The sequence below is a fragment of the Amblyomma maculatum genome, chromosome 4, assembly GCF_055883805.1.
Source record: "Amblyomma maculatum isolate TAMU_Amacu chromosome 4, ASM5588380v1, whole genome shotgun sequence".
In the NCBI taxonomy this organism is placed as follows: domain Eukaryota; kingdom Metazoa; phylum Arthropoda; class Arachnida; order Ixodida; family Ixodidae; genus Amblyomma; species Amblyomma maculatum.
This window is the reverse complement of record NC_139347.1, coordinates 101,169,066-101,188,252: the sequence shown is the minus strand read 5'-3', so window position 1 is coordinate 101,188,252 and position 19,187 is coordinate 101,169,066. Positions and strand designations below refer to the sequence as shown.

Sequence of the window (19,187 nt, the reverse complement as noted above, 5' to 3'; positions counted from 1 at the left end):
ACAGAACCTGTTTAGTTTCACAAGAAAATTTATTTCCTTTTATAAATCTTTCAAGCTTGACATATATTGCAACTGCCAAAAAGTCGGACATGTAACCAGAGTTAACAAAGAAGGTGCCTGCTGTTTAGAGATTCAAACACCAACGTACAGCTTTATATACGAATGACAAGCAAATGTCACTGAGTACCGCTGTTGCAATTCTTAATTGAAACAGTGGCAACAGAGGTAATAAGACCTAATTTGCAGAATTTATGTCATGTTTGTTGAATATTGCTCTGAAACATTAAGTTACAGTACACGATGATTAAATCATAGCTTTGAATTATCAAATAGTCACAGTGGATGTTATCAGATCAAAATATTTAGACTTCTCTATTCTAAGGGATGTGCACTTATGGCTCGTCATAGTCATGTTTGTTATTTACTCCCTACTGTAATGCACACATTGTGCTTATTAGCAATGCTTGTTTCACATACAAACTGAAATGTGAACGTCAATGATTAAGTGAAAGGGACAGCAGCAAGTTCATCATAAAAGGCAAAAAAAGCCCTTTTCAACTCTGAAAAAAATTAATTCTCAAATTCAAATGGTGACTGTATGCATGGCACTCCACTGTGAATCAGAAAGTAGCAATGCGTTACAAAACCATGACTTGTCGTTCAAGAAGTGCCAAAACATAAAAGATGATCAGGAGACCCACATTTTGCAATCAATTAATGCATCCTTTCTACGACTTCTATTTTCTAAAAATATTTTGAACTGATTGAATTCTTCTCTATAAACCTCATTTTCTTATGTCTTGTACACAGCTCTTTGTCAAGAGACCATCAGACATGCTTTCACAACCTCTTGTTGAACCAAGTGAAATATGTTCCAGGAAAAAATGGCACTCTGTTAGTCACGTTCATAGCACAAGCATCTAAGAGGAATGCCTATATTGTTTAGGTGCATTTTCTGATCAAACTGGGGCAGCGTTGCTTCATTTAATGAGTAGAGACGCACACCTCATGTCATCATCTGCATCTAGATACCGCAGGTGTCTTCAAATCATAACAGGGTACAAATTATCTTACTTCCATCTCATCATTTGTCAGTTCTCACAGGAAAGCAGCGAATTATGTTTTTTGCAGACTTTCGGAGCCACATGCCAGTTAAGCTAGAAAGCAGTGAATGGTAAAATCTTCGAAGCCTTCCAGGCCACGTATTGGTATGCTGTAAACAGATTCGAGGCAAGCAATGCTTTATTTGCAATTTAATTTATATTTAATGACAGATGGATGTGCAAAAGAATGAAAAGAGCAATGTCATTCCTTACCATTTGGTAATAGGCATATCTTCGATACTTGACTCATTTTTGGCCGCCATTTTTTCCAATTATTTTTAGCCTTCTTTAATCCAAACAAAATTGACAAGTGCAACTAGAATGTGTATAATAAGAAGTCTTGAAATGCAAACTGTGACTATGTATAATTGGAATCGCATTTTTTATGCCTGCAGTAGCAACTTGATCATCACCGAGTGCAATTCTTCCTTTGCTGGGAGCTATTGCTGCAAAGGTTGCACTCTTTACTAGCGGATTTTGAAATCGCTAAACATCATCGTCTGCAAATTTACAAAAGATATCTGGAAAGCCGCCAGCAATATAAATTATATGATGAACAAGAGCACGCAAGTTACCTTCATCCACATTTGTATGAAGCCAAAAATATTACATTCGATTGCCATTTTCATCCATGGCTCTTTTCAGGTGTGGTTATCTTATGAACTGGATAGGGATCAATGAATTCCTGCCACTATACAATGCAGTGATGGCAAGACCGTCACAAGAAAATCTACTGCCCAGAAAAAGACAAATAGCATAATTAATTGTAGGCCAAATAAAATGTTCTGGAAACATTCCTAAGTACCGCAGCCAAGACTCAGGATACTCCCTGCATTTCATGCCCCTTACACCAGCCACTAGTGACAGCAGCCACCTGCATCAAAATACATGAGCTCGAAGAAAATGTATATACTGGTGCTTCAAATCACTCGTGAATCAAGTTTGAGTGAGGTGATGTTATTACTACTAGAATTCCTCGTACATCGCATGTTGCTTTACAAAGGCCCCAATGGTCATTTACACATGCAAGGGCACAAACATTCTTTTTGAGAACAAGGCGAATACATTGTTGCCCATCCCCCTCTATCTCAAAGCATTTCTCCAGTGTACAAAAGGCGGTCATTGTCCTCTGCGAGCCACCTTGTCCGCAATCGTTGGTTAGCGTCACGTCTCGTGGGCTCGGAGATACGTGGTCTCAGACATGTACGGCGACTTTCGGAATATCGGCTCGTCGTCCAGGTGGTCCACCAGAACGTCGGCTTTTACCTCGAGCGTCACCTTGTGGAACTCCCGGACGAAGGTGAAGAAGAAGAGAACCAGGCACAGGCCGAGCAGCCACTCGAACGCAGCCGCACTCACAAGCAGTGCAAAACCCTGCTCGAAAGCGAACACTCGAAACATTTAGGCAATTTCGATAAAAACTAGCGAGTTGTTACTGGCGTCGGGCATTTTTGAGAGTATATATAGGGGATTTAACCTAAGACTTTTATGAAATAAAAGGAATACTAAGGCATTTCAATACGGGCATCTCAAAGCAACACACGCCACAACAGAATGTTCCGGTAATTTCAGCAATCTGGCCCAATGTTCATTGGCATTGCACAGTTCGGGGCGCCTTGCTTTTCGCCTCAATCGAAATGAGGGCGCCGCTGCCGACTTCGAACCCGTGTCCTCGGGATCTTATAGTGGAACGCCGCAACCACTAAGCGACCGCGGCGGAAAATGTTTGATAGAGGGTATTTTTAGTTGTGCTTTTTCAGGTACCAACGGCCATGCGCGGCGAGACAACAGGCATGTAAAGAGCCTTCAATTTCAGCATCGAAAAATGTAACGTAAAGGTCTCGCTTCAATTATTTGCTTCTTCTATGTGACAGGCGAATGTTTTTAGGCGTGGTTAGCGCTCCGTGCATGCGCGCGGAATTTGTTACGCCCTCCCGTGCCCCGAAAGGTGTAGTATACGGAGCCGATATTTGTTTTGCATAAAATATCTTAAGGTTCAGCAGGAAAGTGTGGACTCTGTTTTTGGTTCTGCAATATCTAAGAAAATATACATTAACATCAATAGGCCTACCACGCTACCCTAATTTGAAATGCTCATATGCGCTCAAAGCTGTTTCGAAGCTAAAAAGAGCTATCAATTTTAAGGAAAGCACTTATACCTCATCCGACGGAAGCTTCTTCCTGATCGGGTGATCGTAGCTTTTTTCATGCCACATCGATCTTCCAACAGAACCAAGAGCGCCCACTGAAAATACCAGAAAATACAAGCGCATATATTTACATGCATAAAGCATTGTATGGCGGAGTTTATGATCACATATGATGTAATGTATGACGTAGCACGCACTTAAAACAACACATATCCCAGATCCGCACGTGATGAAAATTCTCACGACGACGATCACCTTCCCATTGAAGTTTGGATACATCCAGTAGGTAATGACTGTCTGCATCACCTGAAAAAAAAAAACAAAAAACATTTCAATATTCTGCATAAGGAAACCAATGAAACGAAGTGTGCATTTTTTGCCATTCTAGAGAAGAAATCTGGAGGACATAATGCGACAGCAGCTTGTAGTTAACTGAGGTGTGTCCGCTCTTAGAAATCGAATAAAATCAAAGGCACGCTGTGTACACGGCGAAAGCAATGTCTGTGCAGACATCGCGGAAGCGGCAGATGCTGCAAAGGAGCGTTCCAGATGGATTGATTGTTGGATTGGTTCTTCAATCAATGGATTCATTCTTTGATTGGTAGATTGATTGTTGGTTTGTTGTATTTATTGTTGCTTTGATTGATTGATTGATTGATTGATTGATTGATTGACTGAAATTAAGAACGCCCCATTTTAAATAGGGTGGTGATAGTCGACCCCATGCTCAACCTTTCTTTTTATTCTTCTTTATTTGGCAACCCTTCAACATTAAGGACTTCAGTTTTAGACTCGGTATATTTCTTAAATACCTTTTTTTTTTATTCTGATTTAGCACCTTAATTGCGCCCCCGCCCTGCTATTGACCACCAATCTTCCAAATTCCTCTTGCTTCTCTACCACAGATGTATTCTCGTTTCCTTCGTTATTCTAAACCCCAGGAATTCGGTTAGAGTGGCTGTATCCATATCGACGTCTGGATGGATACAACACTCCAATATAAGAGCTTCGATTGTTTCTGCGCATCTGCCAAACAAAACACCAGTTTTAGAAAGCTCGCACTCTCTCTTTTAAGGAAGCGCCGTACATCAAATCGTGGGGTTTTCCAGTGGCCGCTGCATGCAAGCTGCGTCATGCCATGTCAAGCAAGAATAAGAAATTCTAGCATTGCACTCGGACAATTACTACTTTCGTAATTAGAACTTTTAAACTGGGCGCATGCTCTTTAGTAGCCACTTTTCATAGAAAACAAAACAACATGCTTATAAATCCCCGCTTGTACCGAAGCCGTACAAGCGTGTCATCGCAGTATAGTCGCTTTGCTGATGACCGAAGGGTCGTGAGCTATCCCAGCAGACATTTTTGGAAACTGTTCTTCAGGAAAACCAAATTCTAAAATTATGTTGGTTAAGACAAGCTATTTAGACAAGCTATTTAACATTCGATGTCATATTTTCAATCATTTTCATTCCGGACACCTACGCTACGTGTGACGTGGGTTTCAGGCATAAGAATGGGGGAACCCAAGGCTTGGGGCCCCCAATGAAATAGCGTGCGGCGGCGCTACGTGCTAGCCGAGTGGCGAGTTTTAGAATAGGGGTTTTCCCGACGCAGCGGAGCCGGGCTTGCGTTCGTCGATTGCAAGGCCACAACGGTAAAATAAGTACAAGCATTTAAATATATAAAAGCCAACAACGCTATTTTATTCATCAAAAAGTACTATTATTGTGCAAAAACTATCTTAAGACTACCGGTTATATAAACCGTTTCAGTCAGACAAGACGAAATCGGCCAATTGTCAATCCAGGCCGAGACCGGGAAACCTCATTTGAACCTTCCGCGCTTTCCGCCGTCTGGTCCCCATGGCAACCAAAGGAGGCTAACTCGCTAAGCCTAGCAGCTCGGTAAATCCGGAAGCAGTCAGAAAATATAGCGCGTTTTATCGCTAAAATTTGGTATTGCGGGCATCATGAGACATAACATAAGCTTTATTGGCCTTTCGTTTTCCATGAACGCGTGACACCATGGAGCGGCGACGACGAATGTGTGCCAAGGCGAGCGGCCGCCGCTTGGCCGAACGCCGCCATGTTGCCGTAACACAAGCGACCCAACGGCGGCTTGGGGCGAACGCTATTTCCGAAAAATAGGGGCCGCCCCTAGCGTTAACCCAAGACCCCAAGCACGCCTTACGTTTTGCGCATGCGCATTTCGACGCCCCAAGCTCCTTGGGGGCCCCAAAGCTTGGGGCCCCCTATTCTAAAACTCTCACCCTTAGTACATTATGTACCGTGCTAGCGTTAGCGTTACCGGAGTACCGCGCACGCGCTTATTCGCCCCAACGCGAAAGGCATGCGCTCGGTAGGCGGACACCTGGCGTCATCTCGCGCCTTTAAGATGATCTACCGCGCGTCAGGCGTAGCCGCCGGGATCAGTTCTGGTGGCGAGCCGTAGCAACGCAGCACTCCATCGCTGAGGCCACATGTCGGCGCGTGCGCACAGGAGACAAGCAGGCTCGCGGTACTCCGGTAACGCTAACGGTAACAAGGGATTAAAATCGTCTATTAATTTTAAAATTATTTGCAGGGTGTATACATGGAAAAATTACTTCTGAAAAGGAAATAAATTACGTTACTAATTACTTTGTTTAAAACCACAAAAATGTAATTAGATTACGCTACTCATGACTACTTCCAAAAAGTTAAGAATTTACATTACAATCAATTCTGCAGAGTAATGCAATTACTTTTAGATTGCTTTCTATTTTTCATATATAAAAAGGCTATATAATCCAAGTAAACAACAAAAACCTCTCTTCAGACGTTGCGCACATATTATTTCATCTCCCCGCCAAATTCCGTCCCAGACAGTTATTCCCTCCCTCTTTCCTGTAGTACGGGCTGTTACGAAGATAAGACAAACACAACAAAAGAGAAAAATGGTTGAAGGCTAGTCATTTCCATTGCGCCCAAGACAGAAACAAACGGTGAGCCCAGCGTCTCGCTGGCGCGAAGCTGCCTCCACCGTTTCAAGTCCCCGAAGCAGCTGTGTTCCACTGTTTCTGTGGTCCGAGGAATCGATCTCGACACCTTGCACTCAGTAATGTTCATACCACGAACATATCCACCAGCCTCCCTTTCCATTCCCTCCCTCGCCCCATGGCGATGAGTGTCACGGGGCACCACTGTTCCTTAGCCAACGCAACAGGATGTACCAGACACGTACGTTCCCAAGTAATTTTGAATTCATGTCGTCTTGTACCATCTGTCTTTTCGGCGGCCCCTTATCTTACTGCCTGGCGAATGGTTGCAACTGCCCAAGGGTAGCCAAGAAAATAGCCGTGGAAAAAAAAAAAAAAAAAAAAAAGAACACTAGTTTTCCTCCCAGTGAATACATTTCACGGGGTGACTGTAAATTCATAAAAAAAAAAAAACTTAAAATGTCTTTAAACAAAGTAGTCCACGCCATTTAGTTAAGCAAAAATCTGCGGCGCGGTTAATGACACCGGCAACTTAAAAAGCATGTCATGCAAAGCCTGTCGAGTATGTTTAAACGCTCTGCTGCCAATAAGGAACGTATTAACTGACGAATGCGAATATTTACCTGGTAGCCAAACATGCCAAAAAAGAGGACATTCGCAGCCACGGAGTGCACAGTCGGAATTTGAGCCACCTACGAAGAGAGAATGGATTAATTGGCAACATATATAGCCGGGCGTACATTCCCAGTAAAAATCACACCTGAATCGTCAAAATGACAATTACCACAACGCAATTAACTTGAACACAAATTTAAGACGATGGCTTCCTGCTACCTATACCTACAGACGGAAGTAGGAATTCTCGAGTATTTTTTTTTCTGCAATAGCAATTAAGAGTACGCTTTCCTAAGCAAAGTTTCTGCAAACTGATATCCACAACAGTGAATTCATGCGAGATTCCATAAGGAACGAAAAGCAGCTTTCCTTCAATTTTGCATGAAAAAAACTTTCACCACATCCCTTAAAGGTAAGTAGTACCCCTGCTAGCATTTCTCTACGGTCGCTTCAACACCTAACTCCAGAAAGGGAAGAAATACAAAGCGAAAGTTCGTTAACTGCAGCACGTCACTTGAGTTCGTTAGTTCTGGAGAGTCTCGAGTAAGCTATTGTGATAAGAATAAAATAGTAAAATTTACCGGAAATGACGCTACCGTAGCCATTCCCAGGATGGACACGAGAGCGACGATGCCGGACGCTCCGTTCAAGGCGTCTACCTTTTTGCTGCAGCTCGCATTGAACGAGCGGACCGTCTGGTAACGCACCAAGATGGTTTTCAGCCCTGAAAGAGATCATGTTTTCGCTATAGAGACCGCTTCCTGCTCGTCCTGTCGTGCCGAAATACGCCATTGCCTTTTGGCAAGGAATGCTATTAATTACCTCCTCTTATTGCTTAAACGCCCATCTAGCTTGTCTTTTGCTCATCTTATTCGGAGATATCGAATCCAGGCCCGCCTAGAAACGATTTCTCTCCGACTCTCGCCTCAATCTCAGAGGTTGTATTATTCACAGAATCGAGCCATAAAACCACACTTCCGGAGCTTGACTTGATCTGGTCCATACAAACTAGTACTGAAAGCAATCTGTGTAAAGTTTCATCGCGCGTCTAAATAGAATTAAAAAAATTGTATAAATCACTCCTGTAACTGGTGCCGCATCTGGAACCACCTCCAATTTGCTCAAACTTCATTAGCACACCAAATTGTTAACGAACAGGTACGATGACGCCGAAAATCGCTTACACCGCTTGAACATATTGTTCTTTGGAATTACAGACGAACTCGGTGATACTTGGGCGCAGTGTGAGAAACACGCTGTTTCTTATTGCTTGGACAAGCTTGACATTTCAACTGAAAGACGCCAGATTAAACTCACGCCTCCATTAGGCCGATAGAGGTGGGCAAAAACCGCCCAATCGTTGTCAAGCTAGCACGTTTCAAAGACAAATAAAGGATGTTTACTTCTGCTTGCTGGTCCAAAGCACGAGCAAACATCGTTTTCTTTATCCGCGAGGATTATTCAGTTATAAGGTTCGCGCAGCTAGAAGGAAACCTTCAACTTGTGGTCAACAAAGCGGTGCCTCTTAAGATTCGTTTTGACAAGCTGCTCATCCGCAAAAAAGGTGTTCGCTTATATTGAAGTCACCAATTTCAGTTGTTGAACTTAAACATAGCAAATACTCCAAACACCGAGGGCCCCACAATCACCTCGTTTTAGTCTTTCACAGCACGCTCGCTCAATCGAAACCTGTAATAAGATTTAGGTTCTGCTGAGAAATATTCAAAGTTATCTGCCCAAAAAGAATCTGTTGAGGCTTTCTTTCAACACCACAATACTGACATCGCATTATTCGAAGCATCCTGGCTAACACCCGAAATAGGTGATATCGAACTTTTGCGCACCATTCAAACATTTCAATCCTTATACAGAGTGGGTCATCTGGGAGGCGGCATTCTTGCTCTAGTGAAAAAAAGCCTTTCTTCCGAGTTGATATTAATTGGTTGGTTTAGTTTACAGGCTAAAACCTCCCAAAGCGACTCAGGCTATGACAGATGCCTTAGTGGACGGCTCCGGAAATTTCGACCGCCTGGGGTTCTTTAATGTGCACTGGCATCGCACAGCACACGGGCGCTTTGCTTTTCGCCTCCGTCAAAAAGCGGCCATTGCGGTGGGACGTCGATATTAATTGCCATAGCGAAATATTGGGTACTAAATTTCATTTTCCCGCTTGCGTCAATGTTCTGGTGGTGTGCTATCGCGCCCCGTCACGAACCCTTTTTCGTTAATGACCTTCACTCTGTCCTTGAGGACTTGCAGCCGATAGATTCTCTCATGCCAACTGCAATTTTCCAGACATCCATTGGAATAACTCCACTACATTGTCTCGTTCATCAAAATATTTCTTAGAACTGATCCTTTCCTTTAACCATACCCAAAGAATGTGTGGCCCAACCCGTGACTCAAACATTTTCGACCTCGTCCTTATATCCAATACAGAATTAGTTAAATCGCTTTCGTGTACTATTAAACTAAGTAAGCAATCACTGTCCGATAACTTTCAAACTGTCCATCGAGATTCAAATATGCCAACCATACGTTATAATACATCCGTGATTAATTCAATACCAATTTCATAAGCATTAACTCCCACCTTTAATAATATTTTCATACTTTTTTTTAAATTTCTATGCATGCTAGGCCCGTGAATGACAACTGGTGTGTTTTAAAAGATTTTACCGTTTATAGAAGCCCACTTGCCGCTTACTTGCAAGCGAAGAGATGCCAATGAACTGTGGTACTTAAACACGCTGAGGAATTTAGCACGAAATAAAAAACGCCTATTCCATAATGTCAAGAAATCAGCTTGCTCTGCGAAGTGGAATAAGTACTTTGCTAGCCTACATGAATACACGCATTTATTACGATCTTCAACCTAAAAAATTCTGCTGCCACGATCTCAGAGAAATAATTCGGGTAAACCTCAAGAAATTTTGGAACTTAACGCCTAATAAGAAGTGCTCGCACTATATTTCCTTTAAGGCACGAGAGGGCTCCGATGTTGCAGTTTCCTAGCGCTCCGACGTAATGAAGTACTATTTCACCTCCGTTTTTACCCAGGAGGCATCCGCATCCACCTCGCATTAGGGAGGTACCAAGTTCGAAGCTTGTTATCATGGAAAGCCGGTGGATACGTTGCTGCACCGGGGATCGAACCTAGTACCTCCCGAATGTTCTACCACAAGGCCACCACGTTTGGTCCAAAAAATGCAAGAAGAAATTTCAGACCTCATTGAGAAACTTAAGGAATCCAACAACTTCATTCTCTGCGCCCACTTGCATTTTCCAGACATCCATTGATATTTTACCTACGCAATGCCGTCCATCAAAAAATATTTATTAGAACTGGTCCTTTCCTTTAACCTTCATTTTGTCCTTTAAAGAGTCAAATCTTTCAATTTATTTTCGTCCAGTCTTTCAATACTGGTCAGATTCCAGATAACTGGAAATTAAAAAAGTTGTTCCAGTCTTAAAAAGTTCGAAATTGTACCAACCCCTCAAATTATCGACCAATTTCGCTGGCATATATCTGGTCTAAACTTTTGCAACATATCGTATACTCGCATACTGCACTCATCTTGACTACAACTGTTACTTCTTTCCCAATCAGCCTGGTTTCAGGGCATGTTTTTCGTGCGAAACTCAACTTTTCCAACTTACAATCGTTATTCACTTAAATCGAGACTGTTCTTTCCAAACCGATATAATTTACTCAGACTTCGCCAAGGCATTCGATCGCGTCCCTCACCAGCATGTCTTTTCTAAGCTCGCAGATCGCTCACTTGACCATCGTATCTTATCCTGGATCCACAGTTTCTAAAATAACCGCTTTAAATTCACCGTCATCACCAGCCACGCATCTGTAGCTACTAGCACCCGGAGTCTCCCAAGGATCGGTTCTTTTTAGAGCGCAGCTCTTTGGCATCCGTTCCTGCGTTTCGCTTCGTCGTCGTGCCCCCATTTCAGCCCTCCTCTTCCTCTGCGCGCTCCTGCCACCACCGTTATTATACCTATATTGAACCCTAACTATTACTATCAATCACTTTTTCTTCTTTAATGTCTTTAATCTGTCTTCGTACGGTGGATATTTTCTGATGGCACGTCCGGCGGTCACTTCTGTCAACACACCTTGAGCCTAGAAATGCTTTTGCCGTAAAAAGCGCGAAAGTTTCGGTGATTCTGCTGCTGCTGCTTTTTTAATACCGTATGTAGGTCATTTCTAAACACCGGATAGGGACTATAATATATCGTACATAGGTTTTAAAGTCCTAAAGCGACATCGGCAATGAGGGAAGCAGCAGTGAAAGGCTCCGGAAATTGCAACCACCTGGACTTTAACGTTCGCTGGTACCTCGCGGTAGACGGGCGCCCTGCGTTTCACCTCCACCGAAACGGAGCCCTTATTGCTGAAATAAAACGCAGGTCCTTAGGGTCAAAAGTCGAGCGCCTTGACCATTGGCTGAACGTCGCGGCAACTAGAAAAATAAGTAGCCATATCACAATACTTCGTAGGTTTTACGGACAGCAAAAAAAAAAAAAAAAAAGGAAAAAAAAAAAACGTCGTTCGCTCAGATCTGCTCTACCTGAGCACCGCAAGCGCTAATGCTAAAGCTATGGGCAAGAACGCCTTGAACGCACAAAAAGAAAACGACGCAGGATCAAAAACGCACACATTTTACTAGATCAAAAGACAAAAGTCGCTCACCGAATGTGGCGGCCACAAAGAGGCAGAGGGAGAAGAAACCGCTCTGAGGTGGGTCTGTGCCAGCTTCACTGCAACAAGAGAACAGAAATGAACTTCCGTTCACAGCGAATACCGCACGCCATTAACGTGGTGCGCTGAAAAGAAAGAAAATGCACAAGATAGCGAAGATATTCGCTGAAGTTATTGAAGCTATTGCACTGCTGTTCCAGTCTCCTTATTAACAGTCGTCACTGGCTCAGCACCACAACAGCTCATCAGACGAGACAGGTACCGAAGCACCAAATCTCTAGAGATCAGAGAAGAAGGCGTTGGTTGACAGGAAACGTTCGTATAAATGCGGGTCACTAATACTAAAACTTGCAAGTCTATGGACACTAATTGAAGAGAAATATGGTCGCGAACTGTTGTGACGTTTATTAGTTGCAGCCGCAGGCATGCATGCAGCCTTGTTGGTTTGCCTATGGCGAGCGGAGTGATGTAGGCAATGGCACGAAGATTGAGTGAGTGAGTGAGTGAGTGAGTGAGTGAGTGAGTGAGTGAGTGAGTGAGTGAGTGAGTGAGTGAGTGAGTGAGTGAGTGAGTGAGTGAGTGAGTGAGTGAGTGAGTGAGTGAGTGAGCGAGTGAGCGAGCGAGCGAGCGAGTGAGCGAGCGAGCGAGTGAGTGAGCGAGCGAGCGAGTGAGTCAGTAAGTGAGTGAGTGAGTGAGGTCGTTTAGTTTCCTTTGTTCGTCCATTCATCCGTCCATTCATCCGTCCGTCCGTCCGTCCGTGCGTGCGTTCGTCCGTCCGTCCGTTCGTTCGTTCGTCCGTCCGTCCGTACGTCCATCCGTTCGTCCATCCGTTCGTCCATCCGTTCGTCCATCCGTTCGTCCATCCGTTCGTCCATCCGTTCGTCCATCCGTTCGTCCTTCCGTTCGTCCTTCCGTTCGTCCTTCCGTTCGTCCTTCCGTTCGTCCGTCCGTTCGTCCGTCCGTTCGTCCGTCCGTCAATACGTCTGTCCGTCAGTCCGTTCGTTCGTTCTCTGTTGCGCAGGATGCGCCGAGATGTATATCAAATGATTCCAGCCGCTCGCTTAGGGCTCCACAATGCTGCAGGTTGTCTCCGTCATCTTCTGCAGTTTCACCTAGACATTTCTTTGCTGGCTTCAACTTGAGCTCTGAAGAGCGTAACAGGAATTCCTAATTCGGTGACCGATGAGCACGCTTGCTCTTATCACAGCCGCAGTTGCTTAGTCATTTTACGGGCTCACGTCAGCCCAATAAACGGTTACGTGCAACACCAGTTTCTTCGTTTGCTGCCTTCGGTATTGTCCCCACCACGTGACAATATGCTTTCGCGCTCAGTGAGACTACAATTTGCAAATTCACGTCATTCCCTTTTTTCCTTCGCTCCATACGCGTTTTGGAGGCGCGGAAAATGGAGCGGTCACGAAGCGCGCCGACTGGAGTGCATCGATAGTGCCATTTGAGTTCCGACGGTCACATACCCTTGCCTTTTTCAAACGCCAATTCGTTTCTATCCAACACAAAACTAGAAAAAAAAGTGGATGATTTACGAGCAGAATTGATGCCAGAGCATCCGCAAGAAGTTCACGTGACTGGCCCAGGAAACAGCTATGACGCTGTCTTCAAAATGGCTGACGCACCGGTACGATCGAGCAGGAGCGTACGGCAATAGCGAAAGAGTAGAGAGTTTTAGAATAGAGGGCTCCAAGCTTTGGGGCCCCCCAAAGAGCTTGGGGCGTCGAAATGCGCATGCGCAGAACTTAAGGCGCGCTTGGGGTCTTGGGTTAACGCTAGGGGCGGCCCCTATTTTTCGGAAATAGCGTTCGCCCCAAGCCGCCGTTGGGTCGCTTGGGTTACGGCAACATGGCGGCGTTCGGCCAAGCGGCGGCCGCTCGCCTCGGCACACATTCGTCGCCACCGCTCCATGGTGTCACGCGTTCATGGAAAACGAAAGGCCAATGAAGCTTATGCTATGGCTCATGATGCCCGCATAACCAAATTTTAGCGATAAAACGCACTATATTTTCAGATTGCTTTCGAATTTACCGAGCTGCTAGGCCTAGCGAGTTCGACCCCTTTGGTTGCCATGGGGACCAGACGGCGGAAAGCGCGGAAGGTTCAAATGAGGTTTCCCGGTCTCGGCCTGGATTGACAATTGACCGATTTCGTTTTGTCTGACGAAAACGGTTTATATAACTGGTAGTCTTAAGATAGTTTTTGCATAATAATAGTACTTTTTGATGAATAAGATAGCGTTGTTGGCTATTATATATTCAAATTATTTTCCTTGACTACCGTCGTGGCGCTGTAATCGACGAACGCAAGCCCGGCTCCGCTGCGTCGGGAAAACCCCTATTCTAAAACTCGCCGCTCGGCCAGTACGGTGCGCTGCCGCGTGTTATTTCCTTGGGGGCCCCAAGCCTTGGGTCGCCCTATTCTAAAACTCCCTAGTTTGTAACACAGAAAGCCTCTACGTCCATGGGGACTCGAACTAGCGAAGTAGAAGGCTCGGCGAGCGACTCGCTTCTACGGAATGGCAGATTCTTTTAAGGCGAAAGCATTTCTGGTCTCATGAGTGGTATGCACAGTAGTTGTGTATACAGGGCGTGTCGGCAGAGCGTGCCCGAACGAATTGGCTTTTAAGAAAAAGAAAAGAAATACCATCGCAACTGAGTATCGAACCCCTGCCAGAAGGAACACACCAACTTCCCTGACCCGCGCATGAGAGCACTATACTATTGCCGATTTTTTTTATATTGCTCTAAGAATATACAATATTTACACAGGAACCCGGACACATTTGACTAAGGTAGCATGACAGATTCCTTCAATGAGTTTAAGATTTCAAAGTGCGGGAGACAGTCAGGTGCTGGATCCACTAGTTTAATACCTTCCAATACCTTACAATTGCTCCTTTAAAGTATTATCTCACTTGCCGTGCGTCAATGTCTGCGTGACGCACCGCCACTCCATAGACTATGAAGGCCCAACGCCATTAGAAGATCATATTGAACACCATCCTCAATATCGATCGAGAGATACCCAATGCCGTGAGGGTTAAACGAAAAATCCTCATTAGTCCTTTGGAGGATGTTCTGGCAGTCCAAGAAAACATACTGAATGGTTTCGTCGTTCTTACATAGAACATAAGGTACTCTCCTAGGCATAGATATCCCTTTCTCTTGCAACCATGCTTTTTAACCGGCAAAATTACGTATCTTGTAGTCTAAAAAAAGGTTTGGCTGTAGGAATAACGTCTATTTTCTAACTCGTTTTAGAAAATCTTGGACTGGGCCTGCGCTGTACAATGGTGGAGGGAACAGTGGGTCACATATGTCTGCAAATTTTTTTCCATGTCACATGGCTAAGATAATCCAATGAAAACTGTGTAGAAGAAAACGACAAGCTTTTACAACTCCTTTCAAATTCCGTGAATAGATCCTTGAATACAACAACAAATTTAGGCAAAAATCTGCCCAATCTCAACAGAATAGCAGGCTGAGTGACAGGGTGTCTAACCAGAACTTTTTCGAGTTCGGTTCGGGTTCGCGGATTAAGGGTTCGAGTTCGCTTTCGGCTACAGAGACACATTTCGTTCCGGTTCAAACTGGTTTGACCCTACCCAAACCGGTTCAACTGTTCAAAACCAAAAAAAAAAAACGATAACAAGGACAGTTCCCTGTGTTTTGAAAGCGACCTCGCCCCCACAGGTGACATTAGAATAATGAATCCATTTACCCATTTTTTGTTTTGGTTTTTTACTTCCTGTACTGCTTCTTCAAGCTTGCCTCGTCTCCCCGCCTCACCGGCTTTTCTCTCCTTTAGTTTCTCACGCTGCAGTTCACCGATTGTACAATTACTGTCATTCCATTCTCTGTTTGTTTTTCAGGGCCTAATCACAGGTTCCTTCGCTCTTCTTAAACTCGTCCCCCCCTCCCCCCCCTTTTTTGTTTTTCAAGGTTTTTATCCCGACCTCCCTCGTCACCTCGCAACCCGTAGACCAGGTTAATCATTAGTTACGCTTACTCTCAATAGCGCACTTCTAAAATTCAGTGCCACCTTTCTAGACTCTCTTAGGTTTTCGCATCAGTGATGGGGGATAAAGCGATGAAACGATTTTTTTTTTTCGACACCGCAGTTGTAAGAGTCGAAACGACAGCCCACTAAATAGAGGCACTGAATTAATACTGCCACCAGTAATTCTCGGTTCCTTGCTCCATCCAGTCTTCACAATTGAACATCTGAGCTTCACTCCTGGCATAGTTTAACTTGCGAAGGAAAATAAAACAAGCACATATCGCTGGGACGAAAGAAAGAGAAGACAAAATAGAAAATCGATTTATGAAATCATCTTTGTGCTGTGTTCAGATAGAACTCAAGAAAAGACTAGTAAATGCTGCCCAAGGTGCTTCCTTCCCACCAACACCATCGGCTTATCCTTCTGAAGTATCGGTCCAACAACTTGCATCTGCTGATGTCACATCGCATACGGGTGCTATGCATGTTTCATGTGACTCATTGCAACATCGTCGAACGATAGGAAAGCAAAATGTTTTGCATGACTTTTTTTAACATATTAGTCCTTTCATTTAAGAGTTATACATGGTTATATATTTATTTCTCGAAGTATGTAAAACTTAAGGATTATATGCTATTATTTCACTGCGTAGGAAGATAGGTAGGCTCTCAAGGGGCAACTTTCTCTATGAGCGGCGCCATTGCGCGGGCAGCAGCCACCCGTGTTAGGGATGAACCGATAGCCCGACGCCAGAGATTGGTGCTATATGCATGTGACAATATGCATGTGACAAGTGGGCACTTTAGAACGGTTGTTTCGAACATTGCAAGAATAATTCCTCGATCAAACGTCGCATAAGACAAACAGCTAAAAATTCATTACTTGCGCAGATTCTCATAGAGGAAGGTAAAAAAAAAAAATCGTACAAATTCAGATTTAAAAGAAATGAACAAATATGCATGTAGCATATATAACTAATTGACTACGAAGCAGGTGGATCGCTACACCCGTTCTGGCGCTTTTTCGAGACTTAGCTGATCTTGAGCAGCCACCGCACCTCCTTTCTTACCTTTTAAAAAGTTGATGAGGACAGCCTGGAGTTTTCCTTTTTCGACATAATACAGCGTTCTGTCGATAAGGAAGCTATATTCTGATTTGAAACGGAGCTTTGGTAAGCCATATGAAGGCTAAAAAGTTTCAAGGGTGCACTATGCTATGCTTATGTGCCGTAATGTGAAATCATTGTGAGTTTTGTCACGCCGCCAATCGCCCAAACTGCACTAGCGGAACTCGGCTACCCCCGACCAAATGGCTCATATGTACGGCGCATTAACCTAGGTGAACTGAAGCAACACGCAGCTCCGATGAAACTTCATGAAGACGACGATTTTCACAGCACATCACGAGAGCGTGCTGCAGTTTCACACGAGGAGTGATCGATTGTGCGGCCAAGGAAACTGATATGTTCGGATCCTGGTTCGAGTCCTAGCGTTGGCACCGTTTTTTTTTTTCCTGAGCAGTTCAGCGCCGTCTAACGTTAGGCTCTGAGTTCGAGTTATGCTTTCCGTGGGTATGCGCGGCTAAAACAAAGGCATGCCTACTCATCACTTCCTCGGCCAGCCCCCGTGCTGCGAGCTCGCTTCGTGCTGCAAGGGCTGCAATCTACATAAGTGTCGCTGTGACGGTGACCAGGGCATCGCAATGCCGCCGTGTTACACGAGTGCAACCAAGGTAAGTGCAGCAGGTCGCATTACTGCAGGAACGAAACGCCTGCAACATACTATTGCCAGCGGCATCAACTCGATGATGATGATGATGATGAACGATTCAAAGAACCCATGCGATCTCTGATACCAAATGTTAAACCAATAATAAAGATAAAACTACTGCAAACAACTAGAAAGTATATATATATATATATATATATATATATATATATATATATATATATATATATATATATATATATATATATATATATATATATATATATATATATATATATATATATATATATATATATATATATATATATATATATTGTAGGGGTGCGTTTATTCGGTAAACCCAGATGGATCCAGCCGCTCAGGAGGAACTCGCTGCGGAGCGTCAGGCGTGGCGAATCAGCAAGGCAGCGACCAACTTCTTCGTCCTCGAGTGTGCCAGCACGTGATACATGGCAGTGGCTATGAAGGCGAAGATTACCACACTACATTTTCCCCCCGGGTAGAGAAGGAGCCATCCTGGCGACTTATGGAGCCGAAAGAACAGACGGATCGTAGTAGGGCTTGATTCGGTTCACATGAACTTTTTCCCGTCCACGGCGACGCAAGTCCTCAGAGCGTAACAGGCTGAACTACGCAGTTGACAGGAGATGTTTTTTGAAGAACTCGGTATGGACCATGATACCGAGCAAGAAGCTTCTTTGAAAGGCCGGGGGTTGTGATAGGAACCCAGAGCCACACCAGGGAGTTGGGAGCATATGAAGGCGCCTCGCCAGTGTCACGATGGTGTTTTTGTTGCCACTGGTTTTCGGTTGTAAGCGAACGAGCGAGCTGACGGCATTCTTCTGCGTACTGGGCGGCGTCCGAGAGTGGCGTCGATTCAGAAACATCAGGGCGGTAGGGAAAAAGTGCGTCCATTGTGCAGGTTGGCCCTCGCCCGTATAGAAGGAAGAAGGGAGAGAATCCAGTGGTTGTCTGTATCGCAGTGTTGTACGCGTAGGTTAGAAGGGAAGAACCTGGTCCCAGTTGGAATGAGCGTCGTTGACGTACATGGCCAGCATGTCACTCAGAGTACGGTTGAAGCGTTCTGTCAAGCCATTCGTCTGAGGGTGGTAAGAAGTAGCGGCGTCAGACGAGAAAACGCGTCCGCGGTCACTGAGCAGTTCCTTCGGAGTCCCGTTGCGAAGAATCAAGTTGTTGAGAAGGAACAAAGCAACGTCTCTTGCAGAGGCAGAAGGTAATGGTGATGTTTCAGTGTAACGAGTAAGATGGTCTACTGCCACGATAATCCACCGGTTTCCAGCGGGAGTAGTAGGAAGAGGGCCATAGAGATTATGCCAACGCGGTCAAATGGACGAGCAGGACAGGGTAACAGCTGCAACGAAACAGGGGACTTCTGAGGAGTTTTTCCGCGTTGACAAGATTCGCAAGCTCCGAGCAGAACAACGCTTGCGCGAGCGCACTCAGCAGGCCGAAGAGTCGTTCACCAGTTACACGGAAGACATCGTGGACCTGTGCAAGCGCGTCGACCCCTTAATGTCCGAAGCGGATAAGATAGAAAACATGAAAGGCATCTCTGACGACGCGTGCCAGATGCTATGAGTGAAAAATCCTGCCACGGTCAGTGAAGTTATCAAATTTTGCTAGAGCTACGACGTGCTTCGTAAGCGCGCTTCTACCCGGCGGTCCAGTGTTAGAGACGACACCATCTCTGCACTAGCTCCGGGCAGTTCTACTTCATCAGAAAGCAGCCCTTTGATTCAACAAATCAAAGCCTTCATTCGAGAAGAGGTCGCCCGCCAGCTATCACTGGTCCCTCAGTTACAAGATACTGGCCGCCTTGTTCCTGACATGGCTCCGTCTTTGGCCCCTACCATACGGCGTGCCGTGCA

The 19,187-nt window shown here is 44.8% G+C and overlaps 1 protein-coding gene across 1 annotated transcript in view; it reads right to left on the bottom strand.

Annotated features, from left to right (window-relative positions):
- Positions 1-10: 10 nt before the first annotated feature.
- The window catches only part of LOC146191864 (DNA damage-regulated autophagy modulator protein 1-like), a 38,535-nt gene continuing 19,358 nt past the window's right edge, over positions 11-19,187 (bottom strand). Inside the window, exons 2-7 of the mRNA XM_084602309.1 lie at positions 11,551-11,618; positions 7,427-7,569; positions 6,854-6,922; positions 3,451-3,559; positions 3,263-3,348; positions 11-2,477 (exon numbers count right to left, since the gene is read on the bottom strand). Coding sequence (XP_084458435.1) covers positions 2,268-2,477; positions 3,263-3,348; positions 3,451-3,559; positions 6,854-6,922; positions 7,427-7,569; positions 11,551-11,618 — 685 coding nt within the window. The 3' untranslated portion in view covers positions 11-2,267. The remainder of the gene's footprint in view (positions 2,478-3,262; positions 3,349-3,450; positions 3,560-6,853; positions 6,923-7,426; positions 7,570-11,550; positions 11,619-19,187) is intronic.